Source organism: Pipistrellus kuhlii, unplaced genomic scaffold (assembly GCF_014108245.1).
Source record: "Pipistrellus kuhlii isolate mPipKuh1 unplaced genomic scaffold, mPipKuh1.p scaffold_m20_p_11, whole genome shotgun sequence".
Taxonomy (NCBI): Eukaryota; Metazoa; Chordata; class Mammalia; order Chiroptera; family Vespertilionidae; genus Pipistrellus; species Pipistrellus kuhlii.
This window is the reverse complement of record NW_023425416.1, coordinates 16,109,735-16,131,742: the sequence shown is the minus strand read 5'-3', so window position 1 is coordinate 16,131,742 and position 22,008 is coordinate 16,109,735. Positions and strand designations below refer to the sequence as shown.

General features: G+C 37.4%; 1 protein-coding gene across 23 annotated transcripts in view; it reads right to left on the bottom strand.

Moving 5' to 3' along the window:
- The window catches only part of PBRM1 (polybromo 1), a 96,771-nt gene that overhangs the window by 45,330 nt on the left and 29,433 nt on the right, over positions 1 to 22,008 (bottom strand). For 9 of the 23 annotated variants that reach the window (XM_045579070.1, XM_045579073.1, XM_045579069.1 and 6 more), the window contains 7 exons: positions 18,669 to 18,810; positions 17,416 to 17,513; positions 16,173 to 16,211; positions 15,243 to 15,287; positions 6,521 to 6,797; positions 5,767 to 5,872; positions 3,033 to 3,675 (listed from right to left, as the gene is read on the bottom strand). In XM_045579070.1, the coding sequence (XP_045435026.1) occupies positions 3,033 to 3,675; positions 5,767 to 5,872; positions 6,521 to 6,797; positions 15,243 to 15,287; positions 16,173 to 16,211; positions 17,416 to 17,513; positions 18,669 to 18,810 (1,350 nt within the window). The remainder of the gene's footprint in view (positions 1 to 3,032; positions 3,676 to 5,766; positions 5,873 to 6,520; positions 6,798 to 15,242; positions 15,288 to 16,172; positions 16,212 to 17,415; positions 17,514 to 18,668; positions 18,811 to 22,008) is intronic. The other 14 variants (XM_036430913.2, XM_045579077.1, XM_036430914.2 and 11 more) reach the window with 2 other exon arrangements.

Below are 22,008 nucleotides of genomic sequence, written 5' to 3'. Positions count from 1 at the left end.
TCTATGTATGTATGTTTCAGAGAAGGGAGAAGGAGATAGAAACATCAATTGTAAGAGAGAATCATGGATTGGCTGCCTCCTGCATGCCTGCTCCCTGCCGTTCCCCCCCCCGCCCCCCCCGGCCCCCCCGCCCGCCCCCCCCCCCCCCCCCCCCGGAATTGAGCATGCAACCTGGGCCTGTGCCCTGACGCGGAATCAAACCCTGAACTTCTGGTTTATAGCTTGAAGCTCAAACCCTGAGCCAGAATGTCTGGGCAGCATGAGTTTTTCTTAAGTACTGTGTATGATATTCATTCCTCATGTTTTACAACAAAGCTCTGGACATTAGAGTGAAATGGATCACTTTCTTATATAAATAACCTTAGACGCTATCTCCCAAGCTTCAAAAAGCAAGCATCAGTCACGTCAACAGGAGAATGAAAAAAAAAACCTCATTTTGTTGGGATACAAATCTGATCAATTCTTAAAATAATAATGTTACCTATATAAGATAAATTGCTAATAATCTAAGAAACAAATGTACTTTTAAAGATTCACAGAACTAACACCAAGATATAATGGGGATGTGGTGGAGAGTGACTTTAGACTTAGAGACTACTTAGAGAACAAGAACAGAGTCAGAAGTCTAAACTTCATGAAAGCAGGGTTTGTCTGTTTTGTCTACTGGTGCACCCTATGCATCCAGCTAATGCTACTGATAGCCACTCAATCAACATTTGTTGAATGAAAATAACTGACAAACAGATTTGATTGCAAAACGCATGTGCGTGTGTGCGTGCGCACCCCCCCCCCCCCCCCCCCCCCCCGCCTTGGTCTTTCTCTTTATTCTATTTCCACTGCTGAAGAATAAGGACCATTTCCTGAATGGGTCACTCCAGGGCCTCTCCAATCTGAACCCAACTCCACCTGTTCCTTGCACACACCATATTCCTTTCCTAACCCTAAGCCAGGCGTCTTCAAACTTTTTAAAGTGGGGGCCAGATCACGGTCCCTCAGAGAGCTGGAGGGCCGGACTATATGAACTACTAATTCCTACTGTAACACCTCGGCTGCGCTCACTGCCCAAAAAACCTGGCGGGCCGTAGTTTGAAGACGCCTGCAAGCTATCACTCATACCACTTGTCCTATATAAATCTCACCCATGCTTCCATTTTTCCTGATGTCTCAAGCCTTTTTAAAACTCCAGTGCAGAGTTCCTTACTCCATCATCTTTATTAAATATCAATTTATTATATGTTGTCTCATGCCTGGAATTATTTTTCCCTAAGCATAGGTCCTATTATAATCATCAGACTTTAAGTTCTTAGTGCATAGAGCTGCTCAAGCCTTATCATTCATAGATGTGCTCCATGACTGGTGTCTTGGGGATTGTCTCAGTCCTAGCCCTCTACAGTGGGTAACAAAACAAGCCACCATACTTACTAGTTATGTGGCTTTGGGCAACTTCTCTCTGTGCACTTATTTTTTTTTTTTTAATGTTTTTATTGATTTTAGAGAGAAAGGAATGGAGTGGGACGGAGAGAGAAACATTAATTGGCTTCCTGCAACATGAGTATGTGTCCTGACCCAAGAATCAAACTAGTGATCTCTTGGTTCATGGGTCAACATTCAACCACTGATTCACATGGGCCAGGCTGTACATTTCTATTTCACATGAAAACTAGGAAGATTATCACCTACCTAGAATGGCTATACTAGAGATTATCTGGGATTTGCAGATTATTTACATAACGTGCTTACCATGGTGATTTACAAAGAATAGGTGCTAAACAGGAATAGCAAACATTACTATTAATTTTTTTTTTCAAGATTCAAAACAAATGCAGGCTTCACAAACTCCTCAGAAGGAACTACCCCATGCCAACTGCCTAAATGTCTAATTCTAAGCATGATAGACTGTAAGCTCTAAGAAGGTAGAGTCTTTAACGTTTTATATTTCTCCAAGTGACTCCCAGAGCATAAAGAAAACACACTGTAATTGCTGAACTGAAATTGTTTTAACAATCAAGCATACTATTGTTATGTGGCAAAAATGTATGACAAATCAAAATTAAAAGGAATTTAAGCTTGATGAAAATTTAAATTTGATTGCTTCTTTTACAACATTTAATGTCAGCAAAAGGCACTTAAAGTTAGAAATCTGAGATTAAAAAAAAAAAAAAGTCCCGCTCTGGACACTTTGGCTCAGTGAACAGAGTGTCCGCCTGCAGATTGAAGGGTCCCAGGTTTGATTCCAGTCAAGAGCATATACCTGAGTTGCAGACTCCTTCCCGGCCTGGGCCCTCGTTAGGGCTTGTGCAGGAGACAACCAATCAATGTTTCTCTCACAATGATATTTATGTCTTTCCCTCTCTCTAAAAACCAATGGAAAAATATCCTCCAGTGAGGATCAAAAAGAAAAAAAAGTCCTTTTAGGTACTTAAAATGGTGACCAATTTAAATCAGTATAATCTCAGATCAATACCTTAGAATAATTTTAATTTATTTAAAATATACTTGAATAGAAATCAACCTTCAAAAGAAAATCATATGATGATTTCTAATTACAAAATTTATCCTTTAAAAAAATATTTTGTGACATAAACCGGTTTGGCTCAGTGGATATAGAGTCAATCCGTGGACTGAAGGGTCCCAGGTTCAATTCCGGCTAGAGGCATGTACCTTGGTTGCAGGTTCGATCCCTGGCCCTTGATGCAGAAAGCAACCAATCAATATCTCTCTCTCTCTCTCATCTCACATTGATGTTTCTCTCTGTCTTTCCCCCTTCCTTCCACTGTCTCTCTTAAAAATTTGTGAAAGGCTGTATTTTAAGTTTTGCTTTTCAACTGATCTCTAATTTTGTCTTATTCCTTCTCATCAGTCCTAATCTAGATGCTTTCTCTCTAGAAGTTATGGTTAATTAGAACTCAAAATAGCACTCCACCAGCTGTAATCATGCACCTAAGCTGAAATAGTATATCAAAGCAGAATTCTTTCTTCAGTTTTACAATCAAGACCACAATTAAAAAAAAGAAATGTCTTTGAAAACATACCGATTCATCCTTCTTGCCCTTTCCAATACTTCAAACATATGCTCTTGAAATAAATCAAGCCGCCGGTAGCGATTATTTTCAACATTCTTCCTAATTATGTCAAAAGTAAGAGGAGGTTTGTTTGGAAAGTTAGGATCCACAGCAGGAATTTCTGCTAAGGAATCACTGTAGCATCTTCCCTCATCATCCTGGTGACTCATGACTGACACAAAAAGATTATGGATAAGTTCTTGAATCAGCAAGGTAACATTTGGAACATGAGAGTCCTCATCTCCCTCCAGGTCTCTCCGAGTTTCAAGCAGGACTTTGTGTAGGACAAGGGCATCTTTGTAGATCAAAGACTCAGGCTCATTGTATGTACAGGCATTGTTAAACATCATAACGAAGTCCTCAACCATGGAGTCTATATCTTGGTATTTGTTTGCCATCATATGACTTCGAATTTTTTCCATGTCCATTGGCTTTTTAATGGTCAGGTAGTAGTCAGGCAGCTCAGATCTGGAGGGAAGTCTCAGAAATATGGCACTGAGGCGGCGACCCCTCTTATCAGTATAGTTCTTTACAGCTTCATATACTTCATTTAGTTTCTGCTGCATTGGAGTCATGTATTTTGATTTTTTAGGAGAAACACCACTCTTCCTACCTGAAAGAAAGAGTTAATGTTAAATCGATAAAATAAAAGAACCTAAATTTGTACATAGTTGGTAGAGACTATTCCAAGTGATTTGTAAAACATATTAATTATCATATCTCTAGTGAAATATATTCTATTGCAAAAAAAAAAAGAACTGGGAAAAATTTATTCTGTTTCAATAATCATGTTTTTGGTTGGAGAGTAAACACTGTTATGTGAATATGGGAGAATAAAGAAAATGAGTAGTTATGTGGCATTCTAATTCCATCACCAGTGGAATCCTTGAGAACTGAGAGCATCATCATGAGTAAAAGAAGAGATAGATGTTAAAACAGGACACTAAATAAAAACCTTGTAGCTTTACATCTCAATTGAAAGTAATAGTATGAACTTATAATGTATTTTATCTTTAAATATAAAACACACATACACACCCTTCCTAGGTCTGTCCAATGAAAAACCTAGAAACAATGACCAACCCAGTAGTAGTATATTCTATATAGTTTTGACTGAACATGTAGTTTTGAAATACTAATTTCAAATACTAATGTCAGTAACTCCAATTCCCACTCTGTACAAGATGAGCCTAGAATATTTTAAAACACAACAGTAAAAAAAAAATTTTATTGATGACTTCTTACCAAGGCCATGTCAAAAGAACATAGCAGCCAGCCTGGGACAACATGAGCATCAATAAGGACATTAACTAAATTAGTTAAAATTCAGCAATATGTTTAAATCTAGTAGTTCTTAATGACACATAAAAATCCTATATAAAAAAGGCAAATGATGCAAATCGACCAAACGGTGGAACAACTGGTCGCTATGATGCACACTGACCATCAAGTCTCTGGCAGATGCTCAGCGGAGGACTTGCCCCTGGTCAGTGCGCTCCCACAAGGGGGATGCCACTCAGCCAGAAGCCAGGCTCACGGCTGGTGAGTTGCAACAGCGGTGGCAGGAGCCTCTCACATTTCCGTGGCAATGCTAAGGATGTCCAACTGATGGCTTAGGTCCACTCCCCACAGGGAGCAAGAGGGCATCAGCCAGTGAACAAATAACTGGGTAAATGTTGGAAATGTCAGTAAACCAATGCAGTATTCTGAAAAATGGTAAATAAAGGGGGGAGGGAGGAAAACCTAGCTTTTATCCTTTCAAAATACAAAAACAACCAAAAACTGTACCACCAGGTAATCCAATATCGAATGAGGCAAAGTTTCTCCATATAAGTATTCCAGCTAGTAACCGAATAAGAATTGTTAACATAAAATTATCACTCCTTTTATATCTCTTTAATGAATCAATAGCTCTTAACATAATGGACAGAAACAACCAAATATCACATGCCACCTGGTGGAAGACAATATATTACCTGTGATGTTGGACTTTGTATCAAAGGGAGGGGATAAGGATCAAACATAAATCTGATCAAGTCTCTGGCTCCAATTATAGGAAATACAAAGTTAACTTATAGATAGTACAGTGGCTGGACATCCCTAGCTTCTCAAATTCTGTCTAGGAGAAATTGCTGGGATTCATTTTTAATTCTAGTAATCAGCAAACATACAAAATCAACATTTGCCACTACACCCATTCAAGCATCATATATAAAAAAAAATACCTATTCTGACTAGCATTTACAAAATATCCATCACGCCGAAGACCGTTTGGCTCAGTGGTAGAGCGTTGGTCTGCAGACTGAGGGGTCCCAGGTTCGATTCCGGTCAAGGACATGTACATTGGCTTCGGGCACATCCCCGGAGGGGTGTGTGCAGGAGGCAGCTGGTCGATGTTTCTCCCTCACTGACGTTTCTAGCTCTCTCTCTCTCTCCCTTCCTGTCCGTAAAAAATCAATAAAATATATATATACATAAAAAAATATCACGTTCAAGAAAACACCATTGACATTATATTCTATTCCTACATGCTTTGCACTCTTTAACAACTTAAAATATGGAAGTGAATGCTTGAGAGGAAGAAAGACACTCTCTGTTGGAGTGCAAGTTCAAATACATTCACCATTTATTAAGTATTTTTCAGTAAATCAGTAATCTATTCTTGACAGACTAAAGGGAATAACAAAATGTGAGGTTGCCTTACTCAGCTTGAGTTTGGGAGAAGCCATGTCATCATCATCAGGCAGTGGTCCCAGCTCTTTCCTTTTATCTTTGAGTAACTTTTCCAGGATATGTGCATCGTTGTACACCTATATTACATAAATATATTTACAATTATTTTCTAAAATATTTACTAATGAAGTAGAACACATATCCATAAAGAAGTTTTTAAAATATATGTTAGAATAGTTTGGAACTAAAGAAATAAAGCTTGAGATCACCATCAAGCAACGAATTCACATCTTTGTGCAGTGGGTTAGGCTTCAATTGATTTGTTGTTTAAGCTTTTTCCAGGTTATTTTAATGTGCAGACATGCATGCTAACATTTGAGAACTACTATAGTAGAATCATTGCAAGTGACTACAGAAGTTTTATATTTACATGTGTTATTTTCTTCATAAATCTCTTTTTCAGTGGACCCTCAAAGTAGCAGACTTAACTCAATAAAAATTAAAAATATCTAATAGTTGGAGAGAATATCTCAAACCAAATCCCAGGTTAAATGGGATTTAGCATGAGTTCACAGTCTGGAATCTGATCTATGAAAAGCAACATTCCCTGCTTAGGTGCTTTCTCTGAAGAATGGTTGACTGAATATGTCATCACTGATGTTTCTATCTCTCTCCCCCTCTCCCTTTCTCTCTGAAATAAATACAAATATATATATATAAAATGTGTCTTAGCTACACTGAAAAAAACTTGAAGGAATGAAAACTGACTTTGAATATGTCCTTACCTGGGAGCCTTCCTCATTATAGTGTCTGGCATTCCGGAACATCAACTTCATGTCTTCCATCATCCCCTCTTCCCCTGCATATTTGTCATTGCGGATGTTATGCTCAATTGTTTTCAAGTCCATTGGCTCCAAAATAATTTTATAATAATCAGGATAGTCCTTTTTGGATGGTTTAACCATAAATAGATCACAAAGTCTTCTGCCTGTACCTGGCTCACGAGCTTCAAGAACAACATTGAATAAGATTTTCATTCGCTGCTTTCTTATGTTCTTTTTACTGTTGAAAGGGGAGGTAGAAAAGGAGGAAATGAGAAATTCAGGTTTTTTTATACAAGGATGTACATGAAATGAAATTAATTAATCTTGCAGGTACTTCATAATGATTATCATTTGTTGATTATGTATGTCACAAACACAGTAAACATGCTGGAAGCTATAATACAAGCAAGTATAAGGAAAATTTCCAAAATCATTAAAATGTAGTGTCTATGGCAGGAGCAGCCAATGAACACCAGACAAACCTGTTTAGAATACTTATGAAATGCAATGCTTGAAAAAAGATCTTGTCTGACAGCCAAAAAACATAAAATCTTATTATTAATTGAAATTTTTTTTGTTTTTAATATAGTAAAAGAGAATTAAAACTGATTCCCTACTTAAGATTCCTCACTAAAAAAAACAAAACACAAATGCACACACACACAAGTGTTCTCTCTCTTAAGACAACCACTCTGAACACCTGCATATTCTAATTACCAGAAAACAAGTGAGTCTGTCTGCCAGATTAGTATTTCTATAGTAGATACAAGTCTCTCTTGCATTTAACCTGCTTCCTTTCTCCATCAGCAATATTCCATAACCCCAACCTAGTGTAAAGAATGGTCTGTGTCACCAGAAAACTTGAAGGAATGTAAACTGACTTTGAAGCCAATAGGAGTCCCTTGGAGAAAGTCTGGCACTTTGCTTGGTCACGTGGTTCATGGCAGTCTTTCCAAGGAACGAGGGCTGCTTTTTTGAGAGTTGGCAAGGAAGGAACCTCAAGAATGTGAGGAATTCACCCAGGTCTATAGGTATTGCAATCAAACCTGATAGCTTCTTTGCCCTAACGGGCTCATTAAAGCTCAATCATGAGATTCCAGCAAAGTAGATTTTTAAAAAGCCTATACAATCTATTGCTATTCTTGTTATGTTTATGCAAACAATCAAGTCAAACTGAAACTAGATGTAATACAGTTTGAGGGTGATTTTACGGGGGAAATTGTACTTCAATAGACTCTAATACACAGCTGTGAATATTAGACACAAATTCAATTAATTACCTTCAAAGTTTTATTTTTCACCTATGAATTGAACTGGATCCTGAATTTTTCTAATGTTTATAAATATTTGGCTAAAACCTTCCAAACTAATGTTTTATTTTTCTTCCATCCTTTTACTAGGAATTATTAGAACTAAAACTTTTTCCTTCCACTGGACCATTTGTCGTAACTCTTGTCGTTCCAACTTTTGCCCAATAATATTTATACTATGTTTTGTAACACAGTTTGTCTCCACTAGGTTACAAGCCTTACTCATTCTCAGGGACCTTTAGACACCACTGCCATCTCCTTCCATACCTAGGCTTCATAGTCTCTGACAGACAGCAAGATTCTCTTGGCTCTGGAGAAAAACGTCAACCCCTTTCAGCAGGAAGCTGCTACAGAAGACACCCTGCACTCCTTTTCTCTGAGATTTCAGAGCTAAGATCCCGGGGCGGGGGTAGGGGGAGGTGATTTTGTAGGCAGTTAGACAGACATGAGCAGAGCAAGGATGGGCCAGGTAAAGAAGGTCACCAGAATGGAAAGCCCCAGATACCTAGCAATGGACAATCAATTGTAAGGTGGGACCTAGTCCCCAGGGTGACTTTTCCCTAATATATCTCTGGTCATACATTTTGGACTCCCTGACCATTTCTCCCTAGAGATAACATCTAGCCTCAATTGTATTTCAGTTCCAGGCCCAGATAAAGAACAAAACCAGCCAAGGCTGACATCAGGACTAGCTGCCTTGAATAATCCCCCCTGCCCTGGTGCTGGCCAATCAATCAGTGGAGACCACAATCATGAATGGACACACCTGGAAAACTGCCGAATATTCTATTGAGACCATACCCTGGGACCTCCCCTGAAATGTCCATCCTTAACCCCTAGGATGGAGGACCTAGTGCACTCTCCCTCCTGGGAACATGCCCATGCTTTTCCTTTACCCCATCCCCCTCCCACCTCCCTCCCTAGTACATTACCATTAACTTCCCCACTCCCAAGCTCCAAGAACCCTTCCTTTACCATTATAACTTGTTTACTAAGCCCATTTCTTCTAGGAATTTTTCTACCTCTATAATTTGCCAGATAAATTTTCTCTTACAAAAAAATAGTCTGTGGTTCATCTGAGCTCTTGAGTAAAATTTCATCCTTGAGTGTGAATCCCTTGTCATGTTCTCCAAATTGCCCAATGAGATCCTTTATAATAAAGAGGTAATATGCAAATTGACCATCCTACCCTCATAAGATGGCTGTCTACCACCAGGCCAGCAGAGGTTAGTGAGGGACAACCAAATGACTGAATAAGCAGGCTGTGTGGGGCGACCAGGCCGGCAGGGGCGTTAGTGAGGGATGACCAAACAACTGAACAGCAGGCTGCGTGGGGCGACTGGGTTGGCAGGGGGGGGCAGTTGGGACAACCAGGTTGGCAGAGGGGAGCAGTAAGTGGTGACGGGGCCATTGTGTGTGTGTGTGTGTGTGTGTGTGTGTGTGTGTGTGTGTGTAGACGGACGACGACAGTTAGGAGCGACCAGACTGGCAGGGAGGGGAGATCAGACCAGTGGAAGGGGGGGGGCAGTTAGGGGCGACTAGGCAGGCAGGCAGGTGAGCGATTAGGAGCCAGTGGTCCTGGATTGGAGAGGATGCTGGCTGGGCTAAGGAAACCCTGTGCACAAATTTCGTGCACCGGGCCTCTAGTATAATACTAAGAAACTAAAGTGAGTATGGAACAAAGTACAAGAGATCACAGATTGGGACCTGAGTTGCAAGAACATATAGGCTAGTCTCTGAATTGCTGAAGAAACTGGTTCAAAGAGGCTAAATGACCTGCCCAAGGTGAGTGGTTCAGTGAATTATCAGAAGAGATGATCTTCCAATATGATTTCTGGTTTAATGTATATCTTTAACACACAGATACAGATAAAGAAATTATAGCCAGACTCAAACCAGCAGTCTCAAAGTGAACAGGAATATAGGTAATAAAAAGAAATAACATATGACTTAATTTCTATTTAATAGAAACTAAAATCCTATAATGTAGTACTTAGAGATAAATAGTTTTTTATCTGTTCCCTATCTTATAAATGAAAGCAAATTCATTCTTGAAGCAAACTTCTGTGTCTGAATGGGTCTTCAAGTCCAGTCCTCTGACCACTCACTGTATTGCTGGGTCATGAAAAAGCCAAAGGCCAGATATTTTCTCTCCAAGGTTCAAAATATGCTTAAAAAAAAAAAGAAAAGAAACAAAACTCAAAGAATAATTAACAGATGTAAAAAATATTCATCCTTAAGCACCAAAGAGTCATGGGTTCAATTCCCACTCAAGGGAACATAACCAGGTTACAGGTTAAATCTGATGGCTGGTCAGGGTGTGTGCAGTAGGCAACCAACTGATGTGTCTCTCTCACATCAAGTTTCTTTCTTCCCTCCCACCCTCTCTAAAAATCAAGGGAAAAAATATCCTTGCATGAGGATAAACAAACAGAAATGCTATCTTCCTAGCATCATGGAGCTATTAGGTGAGAAAACGGATCCCCATTTCCTAGGGCTGGGATCAATCCCCAGAAGCTATGTATTCAGAATGCTCATTTCTCTTGGTGGCCTCCTTGATCATTCCTGCCATTTCCTCCTATCATTATTTTTGTGTCTCTATGTCATATTAGTGATAATTATGTGAGGACAATCTAGAACAGCGGTTGCCAACTGGTGGTCCGCGGACCACTGGTGGTCAATGAAGTCCAAAAGGTTGGCGACTGCTGGTTTAAGGAAACCTTTGGAGCAGTAGTCACCTACTGGCAGTCCACGGACCACTGATGGTCCGTGATGTTCAAAAGGTTGGTAACCACTGATCTAGAAGATGTTTCATTTGCTGAAAATTATTTCTCCAAAGTGGCATCCTGGGGTATTATGTGAGAGGAAGAATTCTCTCAATCCAAGTGGATAATGGAAAGAGAACTTGGGACCAAAGCTCCAATAGCAACAAGCTCCACATCTAAGGAGAAATTAAATCACAGATGACTTTAACCTTCACGAAGCCTCTAAAGAAACATTTCAGAACCTAAATTTGATATCACAGGATACTTAAAACTACTAAAGTCAGACATGGTTTCTTTAGGTCTTACTTGTGGGTGCTGAACTTCAAAAGGAAGACCAGGAAATTCTATTTTAAACATTGGAGCTTAAAAAAGCTCTTTAATAATCAACTCAGAATAAAATCACTCCTCATTCCAAAAATATCAAGCAGAACAATTTAATTGAGGCCCTTACCTAGACCAAAAGATCAGCTAAATTCACCTCCTAGCTCCAATACAACCACCACTCGTCTTTTCTGTATGAAGCTACAAATACTCTAACGTGAGTTAGTCTAGGGCAGAATTTTTATCAGACTTTTAAAGAGAAGAAAAGGCTTTTAACTCAACTTTAGGGAAAATGCCAAAAAGTAAAAGAATGGCAAGTGGTCAGTTCTTCCTATTGGAATAACTGACACTAGGCAGTTTTGAATGGAACATACTCAAAATGTAAAACCTAACTGTTTAAGAAACTGCTCTAGCCTGGTCAGTGTATCTCAGTGGTTGACTGTCTGCTCATGAACCAGTGGGTCAAGGTTCGATTTCTGGTCAGGGCACATACTCAGGTTGTGGGTTCAATCACTAGTAAGCGCAGTTGCAGGAGGCAGCCAATTAATGATTATTTCTCATCATTAATGTATATATCCCTCTCTTCCTCTCCCTTCCTCTCTCTGAAATAAATAAAAACATATTTTTTTAAAAAGAAAAGAAACTGCTCTAATAACTGAAATTTACTGTTTTAGGACATGTGTTACTAATAACTTCCTTTCTACATGAGTATCATTCATGCTTTAAGTGTTTCCATCCTCAAAGGCAAGCAAACTTTTTTTATTAGAGTCATTTAGGATCTTTTCTGAACACATCCATTTTTGTTATTTTGTTTACATTTTTCCAAGTCCTTAAATTGCCTTTGAGACTGAGAATAACTGGTCCATTAGTTTTAATCTGGCTGTCAGAAAATGCAGAGCTAAATTTATACTCTTTTATTATACACTGTATTAGACTAGGTAACTAGTATATCTGCTTTATGCTTTTCCAATATGGATGCCAAACTTTGATTATATCCATGACTTTTGAAAGAAAATTTAAATACTTTTTGAAATGCAACTATATTATAAAAGGATAGCTATCGTATTCCCTATATAATATTTTCTGGTTACTGTTTTCAATGTCATTTTGCTTTTCAGATTTTTTGAACCCTTTTATACATCTTACTGCTCTCCTCTCTCAGACCATTAACAGCAGTTTGTTTACTTTTCCCCATTTTGGGAAAGGTGCATAAATTAAATCCCAGACTCACCTAATCATTCTTCTTCTCATCTTTATCAGTACTTTTGAATGTAAGTGAAATACATCTTAAGAGAGTTCAAAACCAGGATTGTTTATCATTGTGCATTTAAGGAGATGCCAATTCAGATCACAGGCATTGTTATAACAAATAGAATTCTAGAATTTTATAGGAGATGGGCTATAAAGGGTCCTGTGCTAAAAATCAAATTACTATAGCAATTTGCCAATAAATGAAAGTCAAGCGTCTTGAGAAATGGATGCCTTCTCTAAGCACAAAGATCATAAGCTGACAGAGGCTCCATTCTGAACCCGATTTTCCAAAATACCCGACACCCTCCTCCTCCTGACCTCCATAGCAGACAGAAGTTAATGGAATTACTGTCATTTTTTTGCTTTTCTTAGTTTATTACCAAGTTGTTGTTTTTTTTTGTGTGTGTGTGTGTGTTTTTAAATATTTTTTACTGATTTGAGAGAAAGGTAGAGGGAGAGGGAGAAGAAAAGGAAGACGGAGAGGGAAAGGGAGAAAGATATCAATAATGAGAATCATTGATTGGCTACCTCTTGCACAACCTCTCCTGGGATCGAGCCCACAATCTGGGCATGTGCCCCTGACCAGAATCTAACTCAGGACCCTCTGGCCACAGGCTGATGTTCTATCCACTGAACCAAACCAGCCATGTCATCACCAGGTTTTAAATGCTGTCCATAGCCAGTCTAGATCTGAACTTTCCCTTTAGTTTTTCATGGCAGTGTTAGTCCTAACCCTCATACCTTGTGGCTGACCACTTTCTCAAATGTCTGTAATTATTCTTCTTCTGAAGTTATTATTTATTATTATACTAGAGGCCCGATGCATGAAACTTGTGCAAGGAGCTTGGCCCTCACAACCCCTTGCAGCCTTGGTCGGCCCTCACAGCCCTGGGTTCATCCAGATGGTTGTCCAAACAGTCGCTCAGCTGTTAAGTCTAATTAGCGTATTAGCTCTTTATTATATAGGATATATTTGCATACACATCCTACTTATAGTTATAGCTAATACTTGTACCACGTGTCAGAGACTGAACTAAGGATCATATATACATTTTCATTTAATCTTACAACTTTGACAACCAGGTACAATTATTATCTCAACATTGCAGATGTAAAAACAGAGGATTAGAAAGGTCAAGTAAATACCAAAGGCCATAAAGTAAGTATTCAGTACTGAGAATTCAATCAGTTGATAATCACCAGGCTGCTTTTTCATGCTCTTCCTTTTCCCAAGTTAATGCTTATTAACAGCTTCTCCAATCAAAGTCCACTCAGTTCACAGGCTTCAAAGCATTTAATTCACTGGCCTTAGAGCTTCAGTGGTGCCTACTGTTAAGCTAAGTAAATCCAAAGGTTCTTTCTTTTATAAGGCTTGCTATAGTTCATCTTCAAGTCTTTAAGAAATAAAACCTTTCATTCATCTTTTCTAACATGTTTTCCCAGGCTAGTGACATCTGACTAAAAACAAAATGAAATCCACTGATTTCAAATCTTGATGTCAACAGAAACTACTTCCAGAAAATAATCACGGCTACATTTACTGAGTACTTTCTATATCCAAGCTCAAACAAAATAACCAATCAGGTCCTCTCAGTAATCCTATGTAGGTATTATCATAAACTCCATGTTTGAAAGAGGAAATTGAAATGAGGCTCATATCAGAGATAATTAAAAAAAACACCACCACACTGGGATCTGAACCTGAACCTGGACAATCAGGCTCTAGAATTTGGGATTTCAATACTACTACATGATGTCTCACATTTCTATTTCTACTACTACTTAGAGCTGTGCCATACACTATGAGCGATATAAAAGAAATACAGCCTGGCTGGCGTGGCTCAGTGGCTGAGGTCGACCTATGAAAGAGGAAGTCACAGTTCGATTCCCAATCAGGGCACATTCCTGGATTGTGGGCTCAATCCCCAGTGTGAGACTCCAAGGAAGCAGCCAATCAATGGGTCTCTCTAATAATTGATGTTTTTGTCTCTTAACCCTTTTCACTTCCTCTCTGAAATCAATAAAAATAAAATTAAAGAAATACAATCCATGGTCTTTTAAAAAAAATACTGAGAAAACGTTTCTTAAGGAAAATATTAGGAATAAGATTTTGTAGGATAGACTACACATGGTAGCAACATACAGATAAGTTTAGAATACTAACTTAAACATGTTAGGAAAATCAGATTTCTTAAAGCTATTTGGGCAATCATAAAACATTTCCATACAACTACACAACTATGTATCTTATGTAATTATTTTAGTACAATCTTCCCACAGTTTCATTTGTTTTCACCTGTCTGTTTTCCCGACTTAATAAATTCCTGACAGGTACATGTGATGACTAAATGTTCTCTTTTATGACCTGTAAGAACAGAGTCTGGTGTTCTGCAAGCAATTGACACTCCATGAATGCCAGATAGCAAAGATAAAATAAAAGCACCACACAATTATTACTAGGACTATAACATGGCAACTCATAGGCTGTTTTAAAAATCACAAGTAACATGCAAAATAATGGATGCTTTTAAATAAATAAAACATGGACAAGATCAGAGACTAAGAAAATGTGTTCATGCTCAAAAAGCACTAACCCAATGGTAGGTGTCAACACAGACCATCATCACTTGGATTGTCAACACTGATTTTAATCCCTCCACCATCCCCAATAGGTAAAGGGCATCTCTGAAAGGGATTAGCATCTGCTAGCTTCTGGATGCTAGCAATGCCATCATAAACTTACCCTCTACCTTTTGTTGCTGAAGCACAGCCACAATGATTGGTGAGAGGGCATGTTGCCTCTGGTCAACCAAGCAAATTAAGGCTACTGAACTTATCTAAGTTAACTAATCCTAACTTCCTTTTACTACTGTACTTCTAAACTATACTTTTTTCTTCATTCATAAATAAACTAGCACTCAAGTAAGAACCATTATTTCACATGCTTAAGACTTCACTTTTCACCTAAACAATACTACTGATCATGCCACAGCTTACACTTTTAAAAATGTTTATTCATAAAAAAAGACTGCACACCTGGATAGCCTCCTGAGACCCAACATCTCACTGTCAAGAGTGTTCCTGGGAAAGCAGAAACAAACATTACATGTGAAGAGAAAATGAGCAATACCGGAGGGTTATGTATAACCAAATATGGTTGAGAAAAAAAGGATTTATTCAATCCAAAAGATAAAGGATATAAGAACACTTGGGACATTTTAACATGGAAGACAGCAGGTAGATTTCTGGGTAGAGGGCTGAGGGAGAAGAATGCACTCCCACAATGAAGAGAATACATCACATTAATTTTTCTCAGACTCATTAATATTAAAAAAATAAGGCAAAGATGGAATTGTACTTTAAAAACGTGGTCCTGACTTCCCTGGACAAACTTAACTTAAATTCCTAGGCTAAAGTGTTTGCCTGAATTTTGGAGAAGTATACTTTTATTCCCAAATCCTCTTAACATAACTATCTTCTAAATTAGTAAGCCTTTTGGAAGGCACAATAATTACATTATTTCCTTGTCATAATCTAAAGTATAGGACTTCTCTCAAACTCTTAGCGTCCACTCATGCCTATTATTTCTAACCAGATAGGTTCTTTTACTGCTTTAGCTATGATTTATATTTGTTGTTCACGTTTTCACGTTGTTATACAAAACACTTTCTAGGGAATCTGTTCATAAAGGGAATTTTGTTATTTTAAGAATTTGATGCTCAGTTTTCTTTTTACAGCAGGTTTTAGAGTAGTATCTTTTATTTAATCAACTTGGGTTGTCCCACAGATATGGGTAATTTTTAAGTGTCTGGCCTGGGCTAGTGCATCTGTGGAACTGTATTTGTGTGTGTGTGTGTGTGTGTGTGTGTGTGTGTGTGTGTGTGTGTTTAAACACTTAACTAGTTTACAACCTCTCTTTTCATTCAGTGTTGGCACTAACTGTACCATCACTTTTGCCTCCATTACCTTCTTTTGCCTGGGAAGTGTTTATCTTTGGTGACTGATCTGGAAAACACAGGTGATGCTGTAGTAGAGTTATATAATTACACTCAAAGATGTTCTTGATTTGATGTCTCTGATCTGCTTTCACATTTTTCCTCCGTTGTCCCTGGTATAACAAGGAATTAAGAACTTGGAAGGATGAAATTCATAGGCCAGTAATGGAGGAGACTCACATCTCAGGGTACACCAATCAATTTAGTTACCATGGCATAGACTAGTAAACAAAGTTATTTTCCAAGCTAAAAAAAGTTTTCCCAAATGCTATTTTATAAGAGGGTAATAGGACAGATTCTCTTTCCTTAACTATTTTTTAATCCCTTCATCTTAGTGGATCTCTTAATGTATGAACAGAATTGTATTAACAGTTACTAATGACTTCTTCATTCAGCTTTGAATCTGTCAAGCCCTGCTATTAGTGACTAGCTTATTCCTTGTCTAAGGTATCCTCCTTGGATTGACTCTGATAAAAAGATGGTGAGAGAGTTAAGGCTGAGGGGGAATATAGTGTTCCACAAAGATCAAGCCAGAGAAACTCCATGTGGGAAGCACAGACAAAAGAGATGGCCTTGCATGATTCTTTATAGAAGTCCAGCTCCTGAATTTCACAGTAAGGTCCCCTTCCATGAAACCCATGAGAGAAAGAAAGGGTTAGGGAAGTTAAGAGAAAGGTTAGAAAAAAAAAAGGAAGCCAAATATCTAAAATACTGTCTACTTGTCCATTTTTGGCAGAATCTTTTTGGAAAGTAAGAGACAGCTTAATAGTTTATGAACTAAAAGAAGTTATGACTTGGAATTTTACAATATGATATCCTTAAAATGGCAAATAAGGAAAAACAAAGGGGCAATAGTAATAACTTACTTCACTGCAGTGATAGCACTAAATTTTTTTTTGAATTTACCATGAAAACTTAACCTAAATTAAATTAAAGTAGCACCATTAAAACAAAATAATGTGGATCACAAAAAGAACATGTTTCACCAACCTATATAAGTAGTTGTCATTTTTATCTATATCATCTAAAAGCAATATGGTACTTGCACAAAAAAAGTGCTAATTATATAGTTCTAAAAGAATATGTGTTATAAAATATTTAAATCTTATAAGAGAATATTTAATAGCTTAAGAAACATTTTTTTCTGTACTTATCTAAGACAAAATAAATAGAAACTGAGAAGATGTCTTCAGTTATGAGAAAAGTATATGTACCTTTTCCTTTTGGCACTACCAGTATCAGAGGTGGCTGAGGAAATCATGCTGTCTCCATCTTCAATGTCATCTCTCCTGGCAAGCTCTTTCTTCTTTGCCTAAAACAGAGCAGATCCCGGGAGTCAAGCTCACTCTGCTGAGCACTCCTAGAATATATGAATATTAAAGAGCTAGACATATCAGATTCACCCAGAGAGATACAACCACACTTAGGATTCGCAAAATTAAAGTCATTGAAGATTTTCAATAACCCAATTTAACAAAAGCCTGCATGATAAAAAGTTTAGAAAATGGATCCAGAGGGTTTGGGAATCAACACAAGCTGAATTTAATACTAAAAAGGGCACTGACTTGTTAAAAGCACTGAGCAAGTTAAGTTATAGAGGCACCCAGCTCTGGTAGCCATATTTAATTTATATAAAGCCAACTCAAAGATGGCCTTTAGTACCCTCGACTTCTGAAGCAACAGTGTGGCAAAGAAAATAATTGATGTGAAGTGAAAAAAGATCTACTTTTCAACACATGCATTTTTAAAGACCTTCTGTCAAACACAGCTGAAAGTCAAACCACAGGAGACTTAAGGAATACAGGTGAAGTATACTGAAAGGGAAATTCTTGAAATCCACAGCATTGATCATTGTATTGACCATACAACATGAAGATTCTTTAGGTTATCTAAAATTGCTTTTGCTGATAACTTGCTTTGGGATTCACTTTCCAAAAAAATTCTACCCAAAATGGACAATTAGACAGTATTTTTATTTTACATTTATGCCTTTTGTCTCAAAACCCCTAACTGACCCGTAACCTCAGATACCCTTTAAAGGTGTGCTCTAGAAAAGGATCTAATAATCTCATGGACTCTATACAATGATTATTTAGCCTTAAGATGTCCCTTCTCCTACCATCAATGATACCTCAAAAGAGACAAAGTCTAGAACCAAAGAAATTAACACCTAATCCATAGAGTATCACCTATGATTGGAGGGAAACTGTCCGAGACCCTAAAATCACTCCCCAGAGACAAATTCCTGCCTCTTCTACTCACAAATCTAACCCAGTCTAAACTATAATTTCTATTCTACATGGTCCTGATGATGCTAAAAAATATATATATATTCAGCAGTAATTTTTGTTGAAATAAATGATGTGATTTTGCTGGAGGAAATCATACATTTAAAAAGAAATTCTCAAAATGTATAAAATTATTTCAGTTATACATGCAACAACTTAGCAAAATAAAGATATCATACCTGCATGACTTGCTGCAATTTTAGAACTCGCTTGTATATGGCTGAATTGGGAACATTATAGCGTTTGGCATTTTCAAACATTAAATTCAAATCACACTCCAAATGATCTAAAGTTTCATATTCTTGGTTCTTTAGCTTTGTTCTGTGGAAGACAAACATATGGCTAGAATTTTCCATTATGAAAATTATGCAACATCCTTCCTCAAAGTTTAGTGTAGAAATTCTGATAAGCATTGGATGGTATCTTTACTAGTTATACCGATCAGAGGTCTGAAAATGACATTTTCAAGATATAAAGTGAGGAGGCAAAAGTACCATTATATTTAGGCAATATGACAATTTAACTAAAAATCCAAAAGAATAAGCTATAACACTGTACGATATAATCAGAGGACCTAATAAGGTGGTCCATTACAAAGCAAATATACTAGCAAAATCCTAATGGAAAATTTCTGTTAGTGACTAATATGCAAACCCTAGAAAAATTAGGAAGGTTTAAATGACCTTAATGAAGAATCATGGCAATCTACCCATTTCTGAAAATCAGAGACCATTCCAGTTCATAAAAGTTAAAGCAGAGAAAGTACTGGCAATGCCATGAAGAAACATTTAGAATAATCTTTTTTATCCCCCAGGAGTATTAATATGGATAATGAAAATTGGTTTTAATATGGTAAATGAGAGACAGAAATATTCCAATACAAACACTTGCAACTAAAATTTAAGTTTTTAATTAACTTAAAAATCTTAAGAATCCTAATATTTCCCTGAGACACTATGGCTATTACTAATACCAACTCTCATAAAGTCCCTGTATACTTTGTACCAAGTGAAGAGTGATGGTTTAGCTAACTCTATATATATGAATTTAGACAGGGTACAATTTTTCAATCTTTTGATTATAGCACTTGTATGCTATTCATCAAAATCACAAAAATAGTACCAAGAACTACAATATGTGTAAATAGCTTTACAGAATAGCTGCATAAATTCCCCACTTTCCTCTTAGAATGATATCCATTCTGTATGTAAAATTTTACTTAAAATTTACCAGAATCATATGCAGACTCCATGTACTACTTAAAGAGTTATGAATGTTAAAGGACATCTTTGGGATGAAGCAAAAAAGAAAACAAAAAACAATTAAGCACAAACTCAGCTATCAGTACCAGCTATATAGCTAGTACCCAGAATTTCAATTACAGTCTCAGACTTATTTCTGCCAACTCCAAGGATAATGTGCTTGGTATTCTCAACACCCACAAAAAATAGAGAACCCAAGTTTGTAAATGACAATCCATAATAAATCTGAAGTTACTTATCAGAATGAAGTTAATAAAGAATAGTGGGTCAAGGGAAGAACATAATGGGAAATAAAAGATGGAGCCATACTGTCTAGTTTCTGCCCACTCTTCCATTTTTAAAAAAAATATTTTTTTATTGATTTCAGAGAGGAAGGGAGAAGGAGCAAGATAGAAACATTAATGATGAGAATCACCTACCAGCTGACTCCTGCATGTGCCCTCACTGGGGATCTAGCCCACAACCTGGGTATGTGTCCTGATTGGGAAGTGAACCTGGTTCATAGGTAGATATTCAACCACTGAGCCACACTACCATGGCCATTCTTCCATTTTTGTTACTTTTGATGACACTCAACTATCTTCTTTCTGCCAACAAATCTTACTAGGGCTGTGTTGTACTAGTCACATATGGCTATTTAAGACAAAATTAAATTTAAAAGCTAGTTCCTTAGTTCCACTAGCCACATTACAAGTGCTCACCAGACACATGTAACTAGTGGCTACCATACTGGACAATATAGCTCTAGAATTCCCTTTGGCTGTCGTAGACCACAATGAAAGGTAGCCTAGCTACTGTGAGGTACCACTAGCCAATCTTTCCTTGGAAAGAAGGCAAATTAGACATCTTAAAAGTTGATCCTTCGCCCTGACTGGTTTGGCTCAGTGGATACAGAGTCGACCTTTGGACTCAAGGGTCACAGGTTCGATTCTGGTCAAGGGCATGTACCTTGGTTTCGGGCACATCCCTAGTAGGGGGTGTGCAGGAGGCAGCTGATTGATGTTTCTCTCACATCTATGTTTCTAACTCTCTCTCCCTCTCCCTTCCTCTTTGTGAAAAATCAATAAAATATATTTTTTAAAAAGTTGATCCTTCAGAACCCTAGTGTGCTACCATATAGGCCTCAGCCACATCTCTATTCCTCACACTCCCCTACCTGTGTGCCAGATAACTACCAGAGTAAAGTTTAAAAGAAGGGAAAAGTTATTGTAGATTATTGACTTGACAAAAAAAGGTTTATATTAAAAAATTTTAACTTGAAAGTTGAAGGCATGTGAATAAGCTGGCTGCTGATGTGTCTGTCTTCTTCTGAACTAAATTATTTGAATTTAAAAAAAGACAGTAGAATAAAAGATAATAACGACAAAAACCGTTCAATTAAAAGAGACTCTCTCACCATCTACAAGACCATCTTTTCTAAGGTGAAGAGTATAAACCACAAACTTCCAGGCTATTTTCTTATTAATTTCCATGATATTTTAAGAGGGTAAAATTAGCTGATTTTCTATATTATACTTGTGTACAAAACCTCCAAAGTTTGGATTAAATAAAAACACCATAAATCTTTCTGATGAAATGATAAAAATAAAAGTAACAAAAGCAAAACTATAAAACATGCTTATTTAAACAACCTTATTTCCTAGAATACAGTGAATACAAGAATTTTAATTGCTACTATTTTTTTAAATATATATATTTTTATTGATTTCAGAAAGGAAGAGAGAGGTGGGGAGATAGAAACATCAATGATAAGAGAAAATTATTGTATTGGCTGCCTCCTGCACACTTCCCACTGGGGATTGAGCCTGCAACTGGGGCATGTGCCCTTGACTGGAATCGAACCTGGGATCCTTCAGTCTGCAGGCCAACACTCTATCCACTGAGCCAAACTGGCTAGGGCTAATTGCTACTATTTGGAAGGTTAATTATCTGCCATGTAAACACCATATTAATACCAGCTTAATCTGATCTTGCCCAGTGAAGACACTTTACCTGCTTTGAGCCTCTACCTGGGTATACTGCAAAACCTAACCTACATGTGGAAGCTCTCAAATATCATATTTTATACTACTTATTTCCTACTATTTTTTATGAAACTGTGGTAGTTTAAGTATTATCTGGTTGAATTCCCAATGATCACTTTAACATTGTCTAAACAAAAAAGGGAACCAAGATGAACCATCTTTCAGTTATTGTTTTAGCTGACAAATTCTCTAAGAGTTGTCTAAACTTATTCTGAGGGGAGAGGAATTCAACT